General features: G+C 42.6%; 1 protein-coding gene across 3 annotated transcripts in view; it reads right to left on the bottom strand.

Annotated features, from left to right (window-relative positions):
- The window catches only part of Snx27 (sorting nexin 27), a 131,527-nt gene that overhangs the window by 76,970 nt on the left and 32,723 nt on the right, over window positions 1–21,834 (bottom strand). For all 3 annotated transcript variants that reach the window (XM_076173101.1, XM_076173100.1, XM_076173102.1), the window contains one exon: window positions 14,286–14,415. In XM_076173101.1, the coding sequence (XP_076029216.1) occupies window positions 14,286–14,415 (130 nt within the window). The remainder of the gene's footprint in view (window positions 1–14,285; window positions 14,416–21,834) is intronic.

Raw genomic sequence — 21,834 nt, forward strand, 5'->3', positions numbered from 1 at the left:
ATCATTTAAACTAGCTACTTTACCTTTGTTGACAGTCTAATTAATTCAAATTATGTTAACATCTAGAACTCCATCATGTGAGTGTAGACAATAGTATATATCCACTACGTATGCACTATGCACGTACATCTTCATGTATGCAAAAGTCAAAGGAAGTGCCTAGAGATCAACTTTGACCAGTCTCAAGAGGCCAGATAGGAATGACATTAGAGCATATGTCATAGCATTTGATGATGACTGAAAAGGGGAGGAACAACAGCAGATATGAACAGTGTGACTATGCATGTACGTCTTCATGTATGTTAAAGTCAAAGGAAGTGCCCTGAGATAAACTTTGACCAGACTCAGAGGCCAGATAGGAATGACATTAGAGCATATGTCATAGTATTTGATGATGACTGAAAAGGGGAGGAACAACAGCAGATATGAACAGTGTGCACAGGGGAAGGTTGTCTCTCTCTTTCCTGAACTGATTCCTGGTTTTTATGATGACATGGTGAAATTAATTCTGCAGTAAGTACTAGGTAGGGGCTACTCCATTAACCTTTCCTCATCATGATTTGTCACATTTTTTCCTAATATTGTGATAGAAGGTTTATGAGATTGGACAAATGAAATAACAGATGATTTCTTTTTGGGGGGGAGGGGAGGGACACAAAGGAAAAAGAAAATATCTAGCTTGAAGTGGCAACTCTGCCATGACAGATTTGAAAGTGCTCATAAGCTGGTATATGACCATGAGCATAAATAATACCATTATATATTTGATATATATATGTTTACACGAATATACGTGCTTGTGTGCATATACATATATAAAGCTGGTTGAGTGTATATGTGAGTATATTTATCATACAAGTGAATGTTTCACGTAAAAAATAATATATATGAAAAACATTTATAAAATGCTTGCTGAATAGGTGTGGGAGGCTGGTATATGGATCTGCAGAATAGATTTCCAAATAGGGGTCAAGGAGTTAAGGAGTCAGGAGTCGGAGTCGGAGGAATCAAAGGAGTCGGAGTCGGAAGAATCAAAGGAGTTGGAGTCGGAGTCAGAGTCGGACCCTATATCATCCGACTCCGCAGCCCTGGTGACGTACGTGAAGGGAGGGTGCATGCCTTGGGCCCCCTTATAAGGAGAAAGTGCCTTTTGGCACATGTATGTATATACATTTATAAATACATACATATATATACCAAGGCTTTTTCCCCCTTAGTAGGGAGGTAGCCAAAAAGAAAAAGGCATAAAATCATTCCCACCCATTCCATTCCTGAAAACACTCAACACCCCTCCACCCTCCCTCCCATCTTAGCACCTCCTAGATGACGGGTCATCCCTGCACCTTGTCCACTGCCCTGGGTCAGAAGCAGTGTCGCAGGACACAGCACATCCACGGCAAGGCCGCTTCATTAAATCGGCGACCCCCCCTCTCCGTCCCCCCATATAAAGGAGAGGACGGGGAGAAATCCCTTCGGGCTGTGTCAAAATTTTTGCTCACACACACTACCTCACCCCCCATTCCCCCATCCATTCCACCTCATGCATCACAACATTTTCCATATACAACCATTCTCCATTCACCCCTGTCTTCTGTCCTCTCCCATCCTTCCTCAACAGACATTCCCCTCTTCCCCAAAGCCCCCTTCACCCCATCCATCCATCTCATCCTAGGACGTCCCCTCATGTTCACTCCCTCCACATCTGCCTTCCATACCTCCTTTACTAGTCTTTCTTCACTCATTCTTTCCATGTGTCCAAACCATCCTAATACTCTTTCATCAAGAGAGGGTAGAGTGCCAGAGGACTGGAGGAGAGCCTGTATAGTTCTACTTTACATGGGAAAAGGGGAAAGTGTGAGTGTAGTAGTTTCAGAGGGATCAGTTTGTTAAGTGTAGTTGGGAAGGCTTATGGGAGGGTTTTGACTGAGAGGATTGGGAGAGGAAGAGGAGTAATTGGTGAGGAACAGTGTGGGTTTAAGACAGGTAGGGGTTACATGGATCAGATTTCTGTGGTAAGACAGATATGTGAGAATGCTTTAGGAAAAGGTTAGGATGTTTTTTGGTCTTTTATGGATTTGGAAAAAGGCTTATGACAGGATAGACAGGAAGGCACTGTGGGAGGTATTGCAGTTATATGGGATAGAAGGAAAGCTGTTAAGAACAGTCAAGAGTTTTTACAAGAGTAGTAGAGTCTGTTAAAATCAGAAATGGAGAAATTGAGTGGTTTGAGGTAAAGGTGGGACTTCACCAGTGATGTGTTATGTTGCCTTGGCTGTTCAATTTATACATGTATGGGGTGGTGCAAGAGGTAAATGCAAGGATAATGAGTTGGAGATTGGAGATGGTTAAAGAAAATGGAGAAAAGTGGGAGATAAGCCAGTTGTTGTTTGCTGACAACACTGTGCTTGTGGCAGGATCAGAGGAGGGATTGAGGAAGTTGGTGACAGAGTTTGGGAAGGTGTGAGAAAGAAGAAACTTGAAGGTAAATGTGGGTAAAAGTAAGGGAATGAGATATACAAGAAGAGAAAGTGGCAGCAGACTGGAAGTGAGTATTAAGGGAGAGAGACTGGAGGAAGTGGATAGTTTTGGCTACTTGGGTGCAAATGTGGCAGGAAAGGGAAGAGTGGAGGTGGAGGTAGAATGTAGGTTGAGAGAAGCAAGTAAATGTCTTGGGGGATTAAAAAGTGTAATGAGAAATAGATATTTGGGAATGGATGCTAAGAGGATATTGTATGAAGGAGTGATTGTGTCAACTGCACTGTATGGGGCAGAAACATGGAACATACAAGAGGAAGAGAATGTTTTAATGTGTTTGAGATGAGGGGTGTCTGAGAAGTATGATAGGGGTTACTAGGCTGGATTGAGTGAGAAACAAGGTGAGGAAAACAGGGGTGGAAAGGGAGTTGCTGGGAGATAGGGTTGCTGAAAGAGTGCCCTTTCCACCATTTCCTGTTCCACTCCCGCTCTCCTCCTCACCTCCTCATTTCTCACTCTAAACTAGTAACTGCTACCATAATTCTCAGACATTTAATCTCCAACACATTTAAATTTCTCCTCTCTGCCTCTCTTAATTTCCAAGTCTCTGCCAAATACAGTGACATCAGCATAATTACCCTTTCATATAATCTCCTTTTTGAATCCGTTCCCAAATGCCTATTTCTCATGATACTTTTTAATCCCTCAAGACTTTTACTTGCTTCTCTTAACCTACAATTTACCTCCACATCTACTGTACTACTCCCTTTCCTGCCATATGCAACCCCAAATACCAAAAACTATTCACTTCCTCCAGCCTCTCTCCTTTAAGACTTACTTCTAACTCTGCCATACTCTCCCTTTGTACATCTACCTTACTTTTACCCACATTTACCTTTGACTTTCTCCGATCACATACCTTCCCAAACTCCATCACTAACTCCCTTAATTCCCCCCTTTGACCCTGCCACAAACACACTGTCATCAACAAACAACTGGTTCATCTCCTTCTCTCCATTTTCTTGAACTATTTTCAGTCCATTGCCCATTACCCTAGCATTCACCTCCCACACCATCCCATCCATGTACACACTGAACAGCCATGGCAACATGACTCAGCCCTGACAGAGTCCCTTCTTTACCTCAAACCACTCACTCTCTCCATTCCAAAATCTAACACAGGCTCTACTACTCTCATAAAAACTCTTGACTACCCTTAACCACTTCAGTACAAGTCAAATTCTTGTGCACAGCATCAGCTGCCACATGTACAACTCATCACACTACTCACATAAAATATAAAGTCATTGCTGTATTACTCATTCTCTTTTACTCCGAGTAATAATAAACACAGAAAATGTGATCAAACCAGTTCCCAGAATCTAGAGTAACTCATGTACAACTACAAAAGAAAAATATATATACACCCATCCCCCTGCTATTGCGCCTAATTGGTGTGGCTAAAGCCGTGCAATAGCTGAAAACGTGATAGTGGAACTTAAGTACTAATGATATTAATTATTATAATTGGTTCCCAGACCAAATATTTTCCTCCAACTTCACCAATATTTCTCCTTTATCTTCACTGTTTTCACCTTTCTTAACAAAATTGCTTAAACATACAATCCAGTGCTATAATATAATAAACACATCAAGGCTATAAAATAAAAAATAGACATTTCATAGACATTTATTTTACCCTTCTGAGGGTGATGAGGGGCTTGGTGGGTTAGAGGGGTTCCAAGGCTGGGGTGGCTTGTTACTGACCACCCACTCAACACTGTATCTCGTCAAGGAAGTCATCTATGGCTACAGTAGTCTCAAAACCCTCAAAATAATCCACACCATCCCCAGAATCCTCCTCTTGTGATGGTCCTGGTTGTGGGTCGGCTGGTTGTGTGTTGGCGCGCTGGCGTAAGAATTTTGTGATCTGGTGTTGCTGCAGGGCGTTGATGTGGGCATGATACTGTTCGTTGTAACCTTCTAGTGCTCTAATAACAAGCGAACATCCTTGACGCCGGCTATGGTGAGTCCCGCACGCTTGGTTACCTGACCTTCCTCCTCCTCCTCCTCATCCTCTTCCATGACGTCAGCAACTGTAACAGGGGCTGGCTGTATCATTTCCAGGATTCACCCTCTGTTGTGTCCTCAAAACCACCTCCAGGAACTTGGCAGACCTCTTGTGCAGTTGCCTCTGCCTTGGTCTTCGGTGACTGTGGCTCACCTTCTACTCTCCTACGTCAGTCCTCCAGCAAACCCTCCAACACATTTTGCCATGCATGGTGAATTGTCTTTTGGGTCACATTTTTCCAGAAGTGTTCAAAAAGAAATTGAATACTGTATGTACTGTAGTACTCACTTATTCAAGGAGTGGGGCCTGAGAACAAGGAACAAGTCACTTCTACAGAAAATGTTGTAACTATCCCGTGCCAACACTCACACACATGACACCATGTAGGAGCAATGTGGTGGCCTGTACATGTAAACAAACCCTCAACCAATCAGCATGCAGGTCAAGCTAACAAAGATGGCCACTGCCCATGACGCCATGGGGGAGCGTGATAGCAGCCACGCGCTGCGCAATATGAAAATTTGGGCTAGAGACGCGTGATAGCAGCCAATTTGATGCACGATATGGAAATTGTGTCAGCTTTTCAAGTATGCGTGATAGCAGTAAAACACAATAGCTGAACGTGCAATAGCTGGGGGATAGGTGTATAATCAAGACACTGACGCCAGTATCCTCACCTACATACTCACACCTCATGATGCCTGCATAGGTGTCATCATACCTAAGTGATTAACAGCTTTCCCTTTATCCCATATATCTCAAAAAAAAAAAAAAAACTCAAGAGTGCCTTCCTGTCTACCCTGTCATAAGCTTTTTCCAAATCCATAAAGGTAATAAAAGAAAGAAAGAAAGAAAGAAAGAAAAAAAAAAAAAATCCTTACCTTTTCCTAGTTTCTTATAGGTCTGCCTTACCACGAAAATCAGATCCACGCAACCCTTACCTTTCCTAAGCCCACACTTTTCCTCACTAATTACTACCTCTTCCTCTTCTAATCCTCTCAATTAAAACAGTCCCATATTCATTCCTAACTACACTCAACAAATTTATCCTTCTAAAACTACTACAATCACATTTGTCCAGTTTTCCTTTTTAAAGCAGGACTGTACAGGCATTCTTCTAGCCATCCAGTACTCTATTCTCCCTTAGACACACATTAAACAACCTCAGTATCCACTCCATTATTACTGTACTTCCCTTCTTCAGACAATCCACAAGACACCCATCTGACACAGGTGCTTTACCTGTCCTCATCATTTCAAAACTACTTGTACCTCATCTTTTCTTATTTCCCCTCCATTTAATTTCCCATCACTGTTAGGTTACTCTTTTTATTATGAACATACAAGCAAGAACGTCATTCAGGAGGTGCTAAGATAAGAGGGAGGGTGGAGGGGTGTGGAGTGTATTCAGGGATGGAATGGGTGGGAATGATTTTATGCCTTTTTCTTTTTGGCTACCCCCCTTGTAAGGGGGAAAAAGCCTTGGTATATGTATGTATGTACAAGCAAGAGGAAAATCATAGCTAGGGTTGCACATTAGTAAAACACCAACCAATCTGTTGCAATTTTCTCTACAGTAGGAGAACAGTTGTCCCTAGATTGCTGGGAATGGCCACCAGTTCAGCCCATAATTGAGTGAATGACAGTGTATGTAGTATTAGATGTTCTGTGTCTTCTGTGTGATGGTTGTATCCTAGTCATTTGATGTCTTTTACAAGGAAAACGCTATCTTATTACTGTTTCAATGTAGAATGGTGCCCTAAGCACAAATAATTTTATTGTATCATTAAAAAAAATATATATATATATATATGTATATATATATATATATCTATATATATATATATATATATATATATATATATATATATATATATATATATATATATATATATATATATATAAGAAAGAATACCAATGAGAGTGATGATGGATGGGATGGTAGGAGGAAGACGTTTCCCAGGAAGACCACGCAGAAGATGGATGGACAACGTGAGGGAGGACCTGGAAAGGGCTGGAGCAGATGTCCAGGATTGGATGACAATGGCACAGGACCGTAGAGTCTGGAGGCATTTGGTGCTAGCGGTATAACTTAAACCCACTCTCGGAGAAAGATAAGCTGAGATACAGAGTAAACCGTATATTTCGACAACTAACTGTGGTAAGTTGAGAGTGGAGGACAGATGGAGAAAGAGGAAAGGGACAAAAGGTAGGGAGGTGCTTAGAGTGAACTCGTTAAATGAAGAGGAAAAGGTAAAGGAGTACAAGAAGAAGCTGAAGGAGGAGTGGGAGGGAGTGAAGGATAGAGTAGAGGTAGGTGTGGAGGAGGAATGGGGATGGTTCAAGGAGGGAGTCACAAAGTGTGCAAAGATGGTGTGTGGAACAAGAAGGACAGGAGGAAATAGAAGGAAGGGTAGTGAATGGTGGCATGAGGAAATGAAGAAGGTTGTAGAAGAGAAGAAGCGAGATTACACAGATTGGTTACAAAATAGGACGAGGGAGTCATATGAGAAGTACAAAGAAAAGAAAAGAGAAGTAAAGAAAAAGGTAAAGGAGGCAAAGAGGAGAGCAGATGTAAAATGGGGTAAGAGTATGACAGAAAATTTTGAATGTAATAAAAAGATGTTTTGGAAAGAAATTAAGAGAGGAAGAGGAGGCGAATCAAGTAGAGAAGAAAAGGTAAAAGGTGCAGATGGAGAGATGATAATGGAGGAGAAGGCAGTAAGGGGAAGATGGGCAGAATATTTTAGGGAGTTGCTAAATGTGAAGGAGGATAGGGAGGGAAAGATAGCTGCAGTGGGAAATGCTAAGACAATGAGAGTGATGAGTGAGGAAAATGGAGGAGAAATAAGGAAGGATGAAGTGAAGGCAGCAGTTAAGACGATGAAAGTAGGTAAGGCACCTGGTCTGGATGAATGCCATGCAGAATGTCTTAAAAAAGGAGGTACAGTGATGGTGGACTGGTTGGTGAGGTTATTTAATGTTTGCTGGAGAGAAGGTAGAGTGCCGGAGGACTGGAGGAGTGTTTGTATAGTTCCACTTTACAAGGGAAAGGGGGACAAGTGTGAATGTAGTAGTTTCAGAGGGATTAGCTTGTTAAGTGTAGTTGGGAAGGCTTATGGGAGGAACAGAGGGAGTAATTGGTGAGGAACAGTGTGGATTTAGGACAGGTAGAGGTTGTGTAGATTTTATGTGGTAGAACAGATATGTGAGAAAGCTATAGGAAAGGGGAAGGATGTTTTTTGGGCCTTTATGGATCTGGAAAAGGCTTGCGACAGGGTAGACAGAAAGGCACTGTGGGAGGTTATGCGGATATACGGGATAGGAGGAAAGCTTCTAGGAGCTGTCAAGAGTTTCTATGAGAGTAGTAGAGCTTGTGTCAGGATTAGAAATAGAGTGAGTGAGTGGTTTGAGGTAAAGGTGGGACTTCGTCAAGGATGTGTTATGTCGCCCTGGCTGTTCAACTTATACATGGATGGGGTAGTGCAAGAGGTAAATGCAAGGGTAGTGGGTCAGGGATTGGAGATGGTTAAAGAAAATGGAGAAAAGTGGGAGGTGAGCCAGCTGTTGCTTGCAGACAACACTGCGCTTGTGGCAGGATCGGAGGAGGGATTGAGGAAGTTGGTGACAGAGTTTGGGAGAGTGTGTGATAGAAGAAAGCTGAAGATAAATGTGGGTAAAAGTAAGGTGATGAGATGTACAAGGGGTGAAAGTGGCAGTAGACTGGAAGTGAGCATTAAGGGAGAGCAAGTGGAGGAAGTGGATAGTTTTAGATACTTGGGTGCAAATGTGGCAGGGAAAAAGGTGGAGTGAAAGTGGAGGTAGAATGTAGATTGAGAGAAACGAGTAAATGCCTTGGTGGATTAAAAAGTGTAATGAGGAATAGACATTTGGGAATGGATGCTAAGAGGAGACAGTATGAAGGAGTGATTGTGCCAACAGCACTGTATGGAGCAGAAACATGGAACATAAGAGAGGAAGAGAGAAGGAGTTTGAATGTGTTTGAGATGAAGTGTCTGAGAAGTATGATGGGGGTTACTAGGCTAGATAGAGTGAGAAATGAGGAGGTGAGGAGGAGAACTGGGGTGGAAAGGGAGTTGGGAGATAGGGTTGATGAAAGAGTAATAGGATGGTTTGGACACATGGAAAGAATGAGTGAAGAAAGACTAGTAAAGGAGGTATGGATGGCAGATGTGGAGGGAATGAACATGAGGGGACGTCCTAGGATGAGATGGATGGATGGGGTGAAGGGGGCTTTGGGGAAGAGGGGAATGTCTGTTGAGGAAGGATGGGAGAGGACAGAAGACAGGGGTGAATGGAGAATGGTTGTATATGGAAGATGTTGTGATGCATGAGGTGGAATGGATGGGGGGATGGGGGGTGAGGTAGTGTGTGTGAGCAAAATTTTGACGCAGCCCGAAAGGATTTCTCCCCGTCCTCTCCTTTATATGGGGGGACGGAGTGGGGGGGGTCGCCGATTTAATGAAGCGGCCTTGCTGTGGATGTGCTGTGTCTTGCGACACTGCTTCTGACCCAGGGCAGTGGACAAGGTGCAGGGATGACCCGTCATCTAGAAGGTGCTAAGATGGGAGGGAGGGTGTTGAGTGTTTTCAGGGATGGAATGGGTGGGAAAGATTTTATGCCTTTTCCTTTTTGGCTACCTCCCTAGTAAGGGGGAAAAAGCCTTGGTATATGTATGTATGTAACTGTGGTCCTCTTCAGCAGTTACAATTATAGGGTACATAGACAAGGGGTTATATACAGAGGAAGAAATAACATTGGGGAACTCAGTAAGCCTCAGGGAATGGGTAGTGGAGAGAACGTTACGTCATGTGGAGATGAATTTGTCAACTGCTATACTAGTTATAGCATCAGGTGACCATTGACCTTTGGAAGTATTATAATTTGGAAACTTTTTTATTAATGAGGACTCAATGATTTTTCTTTTGAAACTACAATGTGAATTGTATACTGTAGCTGCATTCTTCAACTGCCATAACTAGTATGGCAGTTGACAAATTCATCTCCACAGGATGTAACGTCCGACCTCACTCAGGGCAAGTGACCTGAGGCTTACCGAGTTCCCCAATGTTACTTCCTCCTCTGTATATAACCCCTTGTCTATGTACCCTATAATTGTAACTGCTGAAGAGGACCACAGTTAGTGGTCGAAATATACGGTTTACTCTGTATCTCAGCTTATCTTTCTCCGAGAGTGGGTTTAAGTTTTATTTTATTCGTGTGTTACGACACCTACGTTACTTGATATATATATATATATATATATATATATATATATATATATATATATACATATATATATACATATATATACATATATATATATATGTATATATATATATATATACATATATATATATAAAGGAATGCATACCTGTGACAAATCCATTAGAGGATAATTGTGGAAAACCAGTAATAGTAACCTTCCAGTCCATTCTTTCCAGACAGCCATACAAAACCTATCTACTGAGTGAAAGGTCCTGGAGCCACAGCGTCTATGTCATGGGACCACCCCCCAACCCCAAGAGTTGGGGGCCAAAATGCGGCAACCAGCCCTGGCCACCGGCTCTACACAGGTGGCACCAATCCTCAAGAGGAGCTACGACTGCCTTGGGGAGTACCACAATCCTTTTTTACAACATGCACTATTACGTTTTTTCTGCACCGAGGGATGATTCTCCAGCGATCACCCCTTCTTCTACTTTTAGCCGGAGCTGTAGAGAGCAATCCTGGGTCCACCACAAAATACACATGCCCAATATGCTCTAAACCCATTACCTCTAGCAGACAGACAAAGGGCTCAGTTCAGTGCAATATGTGCAAAAACTGGGCCCACCTCACTTGTACAACACTTGCTGACACAAACCAATACACAAACACTTGGACATGTTCTACCTGCCCTCCAATAACCCCACTCCCACCTCCTCAACCACAGCCAGCACCCTTACCCACTCCCAATTTCCCTTCGCCCTTAACCCCTTCCATTCGGTGCCGCACACGTAGGCGTCATGAGGAGCAAGTGGATTCGCGACGCTGCCATATCGGCGTCTTGATTATATTTATTGTAGTCGCCCCTGTGTTTTTACATTCTCTCAAATGTGCCCTGAATCCCATTCTCTGTGGTTTTCAAAATTCGCGGGTGAAAGAGAGAACGATCGATATAAGCGGTGACTATATTTTATGATGCGAGTATTATTACGACACGTCGTACGGCTGGCATTGGCTGCTGCCCGCGAGATTTAAGTTCCGTACTGAAGTGGTTAACCCCGATCAATACTCCCCTTCCTTTGTCCCTAATCTCTCCTTTCCCCCCCTCTAACCCAATCCTATACCTTCCCCATTAACACCCCAACCTCAACCCCAAACAGCAACATACTACACATACAGAACACACAACATCAACATATCACAACACAACATTGACAGTATTAACACGAAAAAACATGAACTCGAACACTTTCTTAAACAACACAACATACACATTCTAATTATACAAGAAACAAAACTAAGACACTCACACAAAACACCATCATTTCATAATTACACCACCATCAGACATGACCGGACCGACAGCAATGGCGGTGGACTCATCACCCTGATCCACCACTCCATCTGTTTTGTGGACACAAGTGCCACAACCAAAATTCTCCTCCCTACCACAGATAACACTACAGAAATCCAATCCATTCGAATCCGCACAGGCAACAAATCAATACTGACAATAGTTAACATGTACATTCCCCCCAATCATTCCCCACAGTTCCAACCACCTTCAGGCCTCAATTTAGCCAACTAGCCTCAATCCCCAACCTGATCATGGGTGGCGACTTCAATGCCAAGTCGTCGGCCTGGTTTGTCGACAACCCTGACACAGACAGAGGGCTTGATATACAGACTCAGTTTGACTCATTGACTATCATGAACAACACACATAATCATACACATATCCCACACCAAGCCCTCTACACTCCCTCCTCTCCTGATATCACCTTTTGCTACCCCTGCCTAACCCCAACATCATGGAGAGTTGTTGGAACCCTTGGTTCTGACCACCTTCCAATCATCATCACCACCAAAACAAGATACACCCCAGTTGGCCACAGACACACATACACCAATTACAAGAGAGCTAACTGGGAAGCTTTTACTGAAGAGACAGAACATTTTGAAACACTTAACAGTGCACCAATCACAAACATAAACAATGCTGTGCATGCTTTTAATACAATCATACAAAACGCAGACAAGAGATACATCCCTAGAGGCAACAGACAATCACACAACCCCAACTTCACACCAGAAATCCAAGGCCTCATCAGACAACGAGACACACTTAAACACAATACCCCCACACCTATCCCTCAAAACATAGCAGACCAAATACAAACACTAAACACTGTGATTGCCAATAAAATACACAAACAAAAAACACAAAATTGGCAAAACTTTATCAATACACTTGATCACAAAACAAACACCAGCAAATTGTACAAAACACTCAACAGCATTACACTATCCAACAGTAACACAACACGCTCTCACCCAGCAATAATCACAACAACAGACAATCTACCCTCAAACAGACAACAAGCAAACACACTCATAAATCATTTTTCACAGACAAGCCATCTCACTTCCCACCCTGACGACCGACGCAATATTCGACGTAAGAAAGACTTTCCCATAGACTCAGACTATACACCCTTCAGACAGTCAGACAAAACACATAAACATAATCTCAAGCACTAATCTGCCTGTGGCCCTGATACATAAGTAACATCCACCTAAAACACATTGGACCTCAAGGTATACACACACTCACAAACATTGCAAACTACAGCTATTCACTATACCCGACATCTGGAAGCATGGTAAAATAATCACCATTCCAAAACCGAACAAAGACCCAACAATCCTAACATCGCACCGCCCAATCACACTTCTCTGCACCCCCTCTAAAGTCATTGAACCTCTAATACTTCAACTTGTCACACCACATATTCCCCTTGCTGACTCAAAACACGGTTTTAGGCCACTACACTCCACAAATACTCTTCTGATAAACCTCACACAAAGAATTTTAGATGGCATCAATTCAGATAGGCCCCACCACAGAACACTTCTTATAACATTAGACTTTAGTAAAGTTTTTTATGCTATCCCCCGCCATAGCCTAACAAATAAAATATATAACACAGACATGCACAATAACAACAAAAGATGGCTGGCCAATTATCTAGCAGGTAGGAATGCTTATGTGTCATATAATGGCCAATCATCGCACATCAAAAATATTAAGAATGGAGTACCACAGGGCTCTGTTCTATCCCCCACGCTCTTTAATCTATACATGCATGACTTACCCACACCAGACACCTCAGAAATACAAATCTCTTCCTACGCAGACGACATAACAATCACATGCACACATCGTAACACAGACAAAGCTGCAGAAATAATCCAGCCATACCTTGACACACTCAACACATGGTTCATCACAAACAGACTCAAAATAGCTCCAACCAAATCTACAGCAACACTTCTCACCAACTGGACAAAAGAACACAAATACGTACCTCATCTCTACATCAACAACACTCTAATACCACACACAAACACACCGAAAATTCTTGGTGTAACATATGATACATCCATGTCTTTCAAACAACACATCACAAACATAAAAAACAAGTGCACATCTAGACTTAACGCACTTAAGTCAATCACTGGAACAACATTTGGACAAAACAAAGAAACTAATACAACAATATACAAACAATGCATACACTCAGTGATGAATTATGCGAGTCCTGCATGGGCTCCTAATCTCAGTGAGACACACCACAACACCCTTCAAATCATACAAAACAAAGCACTAAAAACAATTACAGGCTGCACAAATACAACACCTACAGACCATTTACACCATGAAACAAAAGTCCTCAAAGTCAAGGACCACCTCGACATGAGAGGCACACAAACACTTGCTGCAGCCACCACAAACACATCACACCTGCTACACTACATAGCAGAACACCCACACACACCAAGAAACATTAAAACAACACCCAAAGACCTGTATCACACACAGATACTCTCTTCTCTTCCTCCACAACCACCAAATACCAGCCTCCGGAAACATATTCATAATCATATCACTCACTGCTCCATTAACACACTGAAAGACAACACATTGCTGCATGCCAGACCCCCTGATATCCACCCTTCTGAATCCTCTCTCCCACGAAAGGACAGAGTCCACTTGGCCAGACTGCGGTGTGGCCACCACCCAGCACTTCTAAGCTATCAGAAGAGGCTGGATCATTGTGAACAGCTGCCCAGGATGTAACACTTCACCCCATACCATACAACACATAATGGAAGACTGCATTATACACAATCATGCACGCAAACAACACAACATACACTCTATAAAGGATTTGTGGGAAAACCCAGTTTCAGCTGTGGCATTCCTTGGGGAGACGGGACTGCTCGGACAGTCTAGGGAACGACAACAACAACAACCGAGTGAAGTATGGATTGGCCATGGCCAGATTCCTGTGGGCTGCAGGTCTCTATGCAAGAGAGAACTGGGCCAGTGGATTGAACAATTGACTGATTCTGGTCATCAGCTGATGATTGTATTCAACTGTAGGGGAGCCTCCCAACTTCAGATTAGCAAAAGATATTTCAGCCCCTTCAAGGTTGATAAACCTACCTGCAGGTCATCGGTGTCATTTAGGAAGTCCTGCATAACATCGCTCTCTGCAATGACTCTTACAGCACACACTTTTTCCAAGTACAGTTCTAATCCCCGCCTTCGTCCGTCCAACTGCTGTTCTGACAATCTGCGAACATGTTATAAATATTTCAGCTGTATATACAAGTATAAATATTCACAGGTTTAAATTGCCCTTATAAGGGGGAACCAAGTCAAAACATATACCCACAGCAAGACCCACTAACACTACCCTTACCCTCTCAGAACTCGGGGATGGAAATATTGTTTGGCCCTCACCCACCATCCTGCATAACTATATCAAGTGTTCCAAAATAGAATTAATTTTACACCCAAATTGAAACTTAGGAGACACAAAAGAGATATATTTAGGGAGAGTTAGAGATAAAAGAGAGATAGAGAGAGAGAGAGATGAGGGGGAGAGAGATGGAAAAGTGTTGAGAGAAGGAGAGGATGAGGGGGAGAGAGAGGGGAAGAGGGTGAGAGTGGGAAGGAGAGCAGAGGGAGAGAGAGGAGAAATTTAAATGTGTTTGAGATGAAGTGACTGAAAAATAGGGTAAAGGTTACATGGTTGGACAGATTGAGAAATGAGGTGAGGAGGACAATGGGGGTGGAAAGGGAGCTGGCAAACAGGGCTTATGAAAGAATGCAAGGTGGTTGGGCACATGGAAAGAATGAATGAAGAAATATTACCAATAACTGTGTGGACAGTAGAGGTGGATGGAGTGAACCTGAGGAGTAGAACAAGAATGAGATGGATGGACTGCGAAACAGGACCTTGGAGTATAAGAGGTATGTCTGTTGACCAGGGAATGGAAAAGGCAAGAGATAGGTGTGAGTGGAGAATGATTATGAATAGAAAATAAAATGGCATGGCCTACAGAGATTTCTACTTGTCTTTTCTATATTTGCATAAGGGGATGAGGAGGGAAGGTCACCATGCAAATGAAGCAGCTGGCCCTGCTGTGGATGTGCCATGTCTTCCTGTATTGCTTCTGACTCAGGCAGTAAGCAAACAGGGATGACCCTTCATCCAATAGGAGCTATGATAAAAGGTAAATGGATGACAGATGGAAGTGGGATGGGTGGGGGTGGGTGCATGCTTTGGCTGGCTATCTCCCTTGTAAGGGAGAAAAAGTTTCTGGGTATATAGATCAACAAAAACAAAACATATGAAATTTCCTCAGGTTCCCACTTGGGTTGTACAAGGAGACTAAAACAGGATGGAGGATAAGACTTGACATCCTACTCTGTAGCCCTTAAAGGTAAATTGCTAAAACAAGTCAAGGCATAAGAGGGTCTGGGAGAAGTTTTCCAACAAAACCCTAGGGTTTGAGTCTTTTAATGTGTGTGGGTGTGGCATATACCAATGGCCATTTACCCCTTACAAGGGAGGTAGCCAAAGAACAAAGGCATCCCCATATATTCCACTCCCACTCACTCCCTCCCTCTTATCTTGGCTCCTCCTGGATGATGGGTCATCCCAGCATCTAATCCACTGTCCTGGGTCAGAAGCAATGTAGCAAGACACAGCACATCCACAGCAATGCCACTTTATTTAATCAGCGACCCCCCTCTCCATCTCCATGCAGAAAGAGAAGATGGGGAGAAATCCCTTTGGGCTGTGTCAAAATATAAAGAAACTAGAAAGAATTCAAAGAGCAATGGCAAAGATGGCACCAACACAAACTAAACTTATCAATTCTGGAACAAAGAAGAGAAAGAGGTAATTTGATAAAGGATTACAAAGGCGGAGCATGCCGACAGGAGACCTTTTGGTCCATATCTAGGTCGGATGCGAAAAAAAAATCATAATAATAAATTAATAAATAAAAACTATAATAATGTAAATAACAAATAAAATACATAAATAAATGCATAGGTATAGTTAGATAATAAACAGGTAAATAGTAAATAATAATGAATTGACATATAACTAATAATAAATGAAAATCAGAACAGACAAATGATAACAAAACAAAAACAATATGAAATAAATTACAATCATTACAGCATCTTGCTTAGGTGTTTATCTAAATGATTTTTAAAGCTTCAAACTGAACTATATTGCACTACCTGTGCAGGAAGTTTATTCCATTCATTAACTACACGGTTGGCAAAATTGTTTCTATTTCCAAATTGAATCTATTTCCAGACAGTTTGAGACCATTGTTTCTTGTCTGATTCTCATTCAATGTGAAAATTTTGTCACTTTTGATGTTGTCAATTCCCTTTAGAATTTTAAAGACCTGTATCAAGTCACCTCTGAGTCTACGCTTTTTTAGGGAAAACAGATTCATATGTTTTAGTCGATTTTCATATGATTTATTTTTTATATTTGGAATCAGTTTTGTGGCTCGCCGTTGTACTTTTTCCAGTCTGTCAATGTCTTTAATGAGATTCGGTGACCATACAGAAACAGCATATTCCAAATGTTGACGAACTAACAATTTATATAGCTTGTCAACGAGTGATGGACTTTTGAAATCAAAAGATCGCGCAATCAGTCCTAGAATCTTATTTGCTTTCTCAGAGGCTGAAATACACTGCTTGGATGATTTGAGATCGTTACTGATAATTACGCAGAGATCTTTTTCACTATCCACTTTTGTTAACGAATTTCCAAATAACTTGTAATCGTACTTACTGTTATTTTTACCTATGTACATTACCTTGCATTTACTTGTGTTAAATTTCATTAGCCACTTTTCAGACCATTGCTGTAATATATCTAAATCTTCTTGAATATCTAATTGATTTAAGTGATCATTTGCCATTCCGCACAGTTTTGTATCATCAGCAAATTTGGAAACAGTAGATTTTAGTCCATGGTCTATATCATTTATATATACTATGAATAGAAGTGGCCCAAGAACAGAACCCTGAGGAACTCCACTTGTAACATTTTTCCATCCAGAAGTTTTTCCATTTAAAACAACTCTCTGTTTTCGATCATTCAATCAATTACTAGTCCAACTTAATAGGCTACCACTTATTCCATGTGAAGCTAATTTAGTGAGTAGTCTTCTGTGTGGGACAGTATCAAAAGCTTTTGTAAAGTCTAGATATATTAAATCTATATTGTTTCTTTTGTCATAATTCAATATAACTGTGTTGTAGAATTCGAGTAAGTTAGTCACGCAAGAACGTTTCCGTCTGAAACCATGCTGGCTATCATTTATCAAACGGTTACTTTCTAAGTGATGTTCGATAGCATCTTTGATGATAGTTTCCATTATTTTTCCTACAATTGAAGTCAAACTTATAGGCCTATAGTTATTTGGTTTCATTTTGTCACCTTTTTTGAATATGGGAGTAAAGTTAGCAAGCTTCCATTCTCTTGGGATATCTCTGGATATGATGGATTTCTTGAAAATAAATTCTAATGGAACAACAATCTCATTTTTCATTTCCTTTAACCCATTCAACTCCGATGACAAGATGTCTTGTCATTTGGTCAAATAAAACAAAAAATCATAATAAAACAACAAAATGTTTGATCAAACAGCACCAGAAAAATATGACGTCATCAGTCCTCCTCGAGGAGTACTGATGACGTCATATTTTTCTGGTGCTGTTTGATCATCAAACATTTTGTTGTTTTATTATGATTTTTTGTTTTATTTGACCAAATGACAAGACATCTTGTCATCGGAGTTGAATGGGTTAAGATTCTTGGATGCCAACCATCAGGCCCTGGTGTTTTATTAACTTTGAGTTTCTCTAATCACCTTTTAATTTTTTCTTTTGTTATATTTACCATGGTGAGTAAGTTTACCCTAGACTTTTCACAGGTTTCACCATCTACAGTATTATGAAAGGGATGGAAATCCTTGACAGGGAGGACCTACTAAAATGGGACAGATGAAATACAGGACATGAGAAGAAATTTAAGACAGTTACAGAGGAGATCTGAAGGAAAAAAAAAAAAAAAAAAAAGCTTCTCACACAGAATAATAGATACATGGAAAAAATTGAAAGAGGAAACACTGAGTGCTAAAACTATACATGATTTTAAGAAAGACCTGCATGCGGAAAGATACAACTGCGGGTCACTATGAGAATAACTCTTCTCCCGAAAAATACACATACATATACCAAGGCTTTTTCCCCCTTACAAGGAATGTAGCCAAAAAGGAAAAGGCATAAAATCATTCCCACCCATTCCATCCCTGAATACACTCCACACCCCTCCACCCTCCCTCTTATCTTAGCACCTCCTGGATGACGGGTCATCCCTGCACCTTGTCCACTGCACTGGGTCGCCAGACACAGCACATCCACAGCAAGGCCGCTTCATTAAATCGGCAACCCCCCCTCTCCGTCCCCCCAATGCATAAAAGGAGAAGACGGGGAGAAATCCCTTCGGTCTGCGTCCAATTTTGCTCACACATACTACCTCACCCCCCATCCATTCCACCCCATGCATCACATCATCCATATACAACCATTCTCCATTCACCCCTGTCTTCCGTCCTCTCCCGTCCTTCCTCAACAGACATTCCCCTCTTCCCCAAAGCACCCTTCACCCCATCCATCCACCTCATCCTAGGACGTCCCCTCATGTTCATTCCCTCCACATCTGCCTTCCATACCTCTTTTATTAGTCTTTCTTCACTCATTCTTTCCATGTCTCCCAACTCCCTTTCCAACCCCGTTCTTCTCCTCACCTCCTCATTTCTCACTCTAGCCTAGTAACCCCCATCATACTTCTCAGACACCTCATTTCAAACACATTCAAACTCCTTCTCTCTTCCTCTCTTATGTTCCATGTTTCTGCCCCATACAGTGCTGTTGGCACAATCACTCCTTCATACAGTCTCCTCTTAGCACCCATTCCCAAATGTCTATTCCTCATTACACTTTTTAATCCACCAAGGCATTTACTCGCTTCTCTCAATCTACATTCTACCTCCACCTTTTCCTGCCACATTTTCACCCAAGTATCTAAAACTATCCACTTCCTCCAGTCGCTCTCCCTTAATGCTCACTTCCAGTCTACTGCCACTTTCACCCCTTGTACATCTCATCACCTTCCTTTAACCCACATTTATCTTTACCTTTCTTCTATCACATACTCTCCCAAACTCTGTCACCAACTTCCTCAGTCCCTCCTCCGATCCTGCCACAAGCGCAGTGTCGTCAGCAAACAACAGCTGGCTCACCTCCCACTTTTCTCCATTTTCTTTAACCATCTCCAATCCCTGACCCACTACCCTTGCATTTACCTCTCGCACTACCCCGCAAAATACAAATAGGTAAATACTCTCTCACTCCCCATCCCCTACCCACTCCCATGCATCACAGCATCATTCAGTGTTGGACATTGATTACACTGGGTAACAGCCAAAAAATCGCCTGGGGTTTCTCAGCTGATTTAGACTAATTTTGGTGTTCTGAGTCCAAATATCACATTGGTTTTGCTCAATCAGGTCAACTTTTTGAGATACAGCCATAGGCCTACCTGACGAGCTATACATATGATAATTTGAAGGGTTTTGAGTTCAATCCTATTTTTCTTGAAGAATATAGCGAATTATTCATATATAAATGGTTGCTTCTGGTGTGTTTCTGTTTGAAATTGACTAATTGACTTATTTCTTTCTTTTCAGGGTATTGATATGGCTTCGGCGTGACGGTCATTCAGAAATAATCCTGACATTTTCTGCTACATTTGTGGAGAATACACGCTGTCAATGCACAGGAAGAGCATCACAAGCTTTGTGAAGCGTGCATACCAGGCTTACTTTCAAGTCAAGCTGGGTGACCAAGATAAGTCCTGGGCACCGCACACGGTGTGCATGACGTGCGTGGAATACCTCCGGCGGTGGACGAAGGGCACGAAAACTTCACTGAAGTTTGGGATTCCGATGATTTGGAGGGAGCCGTCTGACCATGAATCGGATTGTTACTTCTGCGCCATCAATACTACTGGCATCAACCGGAAGAATCGGAGCAGCCTCCAGTACCCCGACCTACCATCTGCCCGCCGTCCAGTTGCTCACTGCGAAGAACTTCCTGTACCAGCGTGCAGAGAGCTTCCTGACAGCGACGACAAGGCCACCACTGCATATGAGGGAGGAGATACAGAAGAAGAGTATGAAACACAAGATGGTCCGCAGCCCTTTTCACAATGTGAGCTTAATGATCTGGTTCGGGATCTCAGCTTGTCGAAGACTTCCGCCGAGCTGTTGGCCTCCAGACTCAAAGAGAAAAATCTACTCGGCGAGGACGCGCGTATCACGTTCTTTCGTAGAAGGCATCAGGACTACATGGGCTACTTCTGCCAGGAGGAAGACCTCGTGTACTGCCGAGATGTCACCGGTCTTCTTGTTAAACTCGGCGCTCCTCAATATGATCCGAGAGATTGGCGACTCTTCATAGACAGTAGCAAGCGCTCTTTGAAGAGTGTGCTCATCCACAACGGGAACGAGTTCGCCTCAATTCCTCTTGCGCACTCCACAACTCTCAAAGAGAAATATAAAGCAGTCAAGTACGTGCTCGACAAAATCCAATATGAGCAGCACCAATGGCTCATCTGCGTCGACCTTAAGATGGTGAACTTTCTACTTGGTCAGCAGTCCGGGTACACAAAGTACCCATGCTTTATATGTAAGTGGGACAGTCGAGACAGAGCCCACCACTATGTGAAGAAAGAGTGGCCGGTGCGAGAGCAGTTAGTACCTGGGGCGAGCAACATCATAAACGAACCTCTTGTTGACCGGGAAAAGATTTTGTTCCCACCGCTTCACATCAAGCTTGGGTTAACCCCTTCCATACGGTGCCGCACACGTAGGCGTCATGAGGAGCAAGTGGATTCGCGACGCTGCCATATCGGCGTCTTGATTATATTTATTGTAGTCGCCCCTGTGTTTTTACATTCTCCCAAATGCGACCTGAATCCCATTCTCTGTGGTTTTCAAAATTCGCGGGTGAAAGAGAGAACGATCGATATAAGCGGCGACTATATTTTATGATGCGAATATTATTTCGTTACGTCATACGTCTGGCATTGGTTGCTGCCCGCGAGATTTAAGTCCCGTATTGAAGTGGTTAATGAAACAGTTCACGCACGCTCTGGACAAGGATGGGAGGTGCTTCAACTACCTGTGGCGAGCCTTCCCTGGAGTGACCATTGAGAAGCTGAAGGCCGGCATTTTCGATGGCCCACAGATACGGCAGCTCATCAAGGACACAGAGTTCGAAAACTCCATGAACACGCTAGAGTGCGCCGCCTGGAGGTCGTTTGTGCAGGTGGTGAACAACTTCCTGGGGAACAAGAAGGCAGCAAACCACGCCACACTCATCAACAGCATGATAAAGAACTTCCAAAACCTTGGGTGTTTGATGAGTATAAAGATGCATTTCCTGTTCTCACACATGGAGAAGTTTCCTGAAAACCTTGGTGCGGTCAGCGACGAGCAGGGAGAAAGGTTCCATCAGGACATGCGTCAAATGGAGGAGAGGTACCAGGGGAGGTGGGACGCAGTCATGCTCGCGGACTACTGCTGGTCGCTGAAGAGAGACA

The sequence above is a fragment of the Oratosquilla oratoria genome, chromosome 34 (assembly GCF_046742065.1).
Source record: "Oratosquilla oratoria isolate Oo_2021 chromosome 34, ASM4674206v1, whole genome shotgun sequence".
Lineage (NCBI taxonomy): Eukaryota > Metazoa > Arthropoda > Malacostraca > Stomatopoda > Squillidae > Oratosquilla > Oratosquilla oratoria.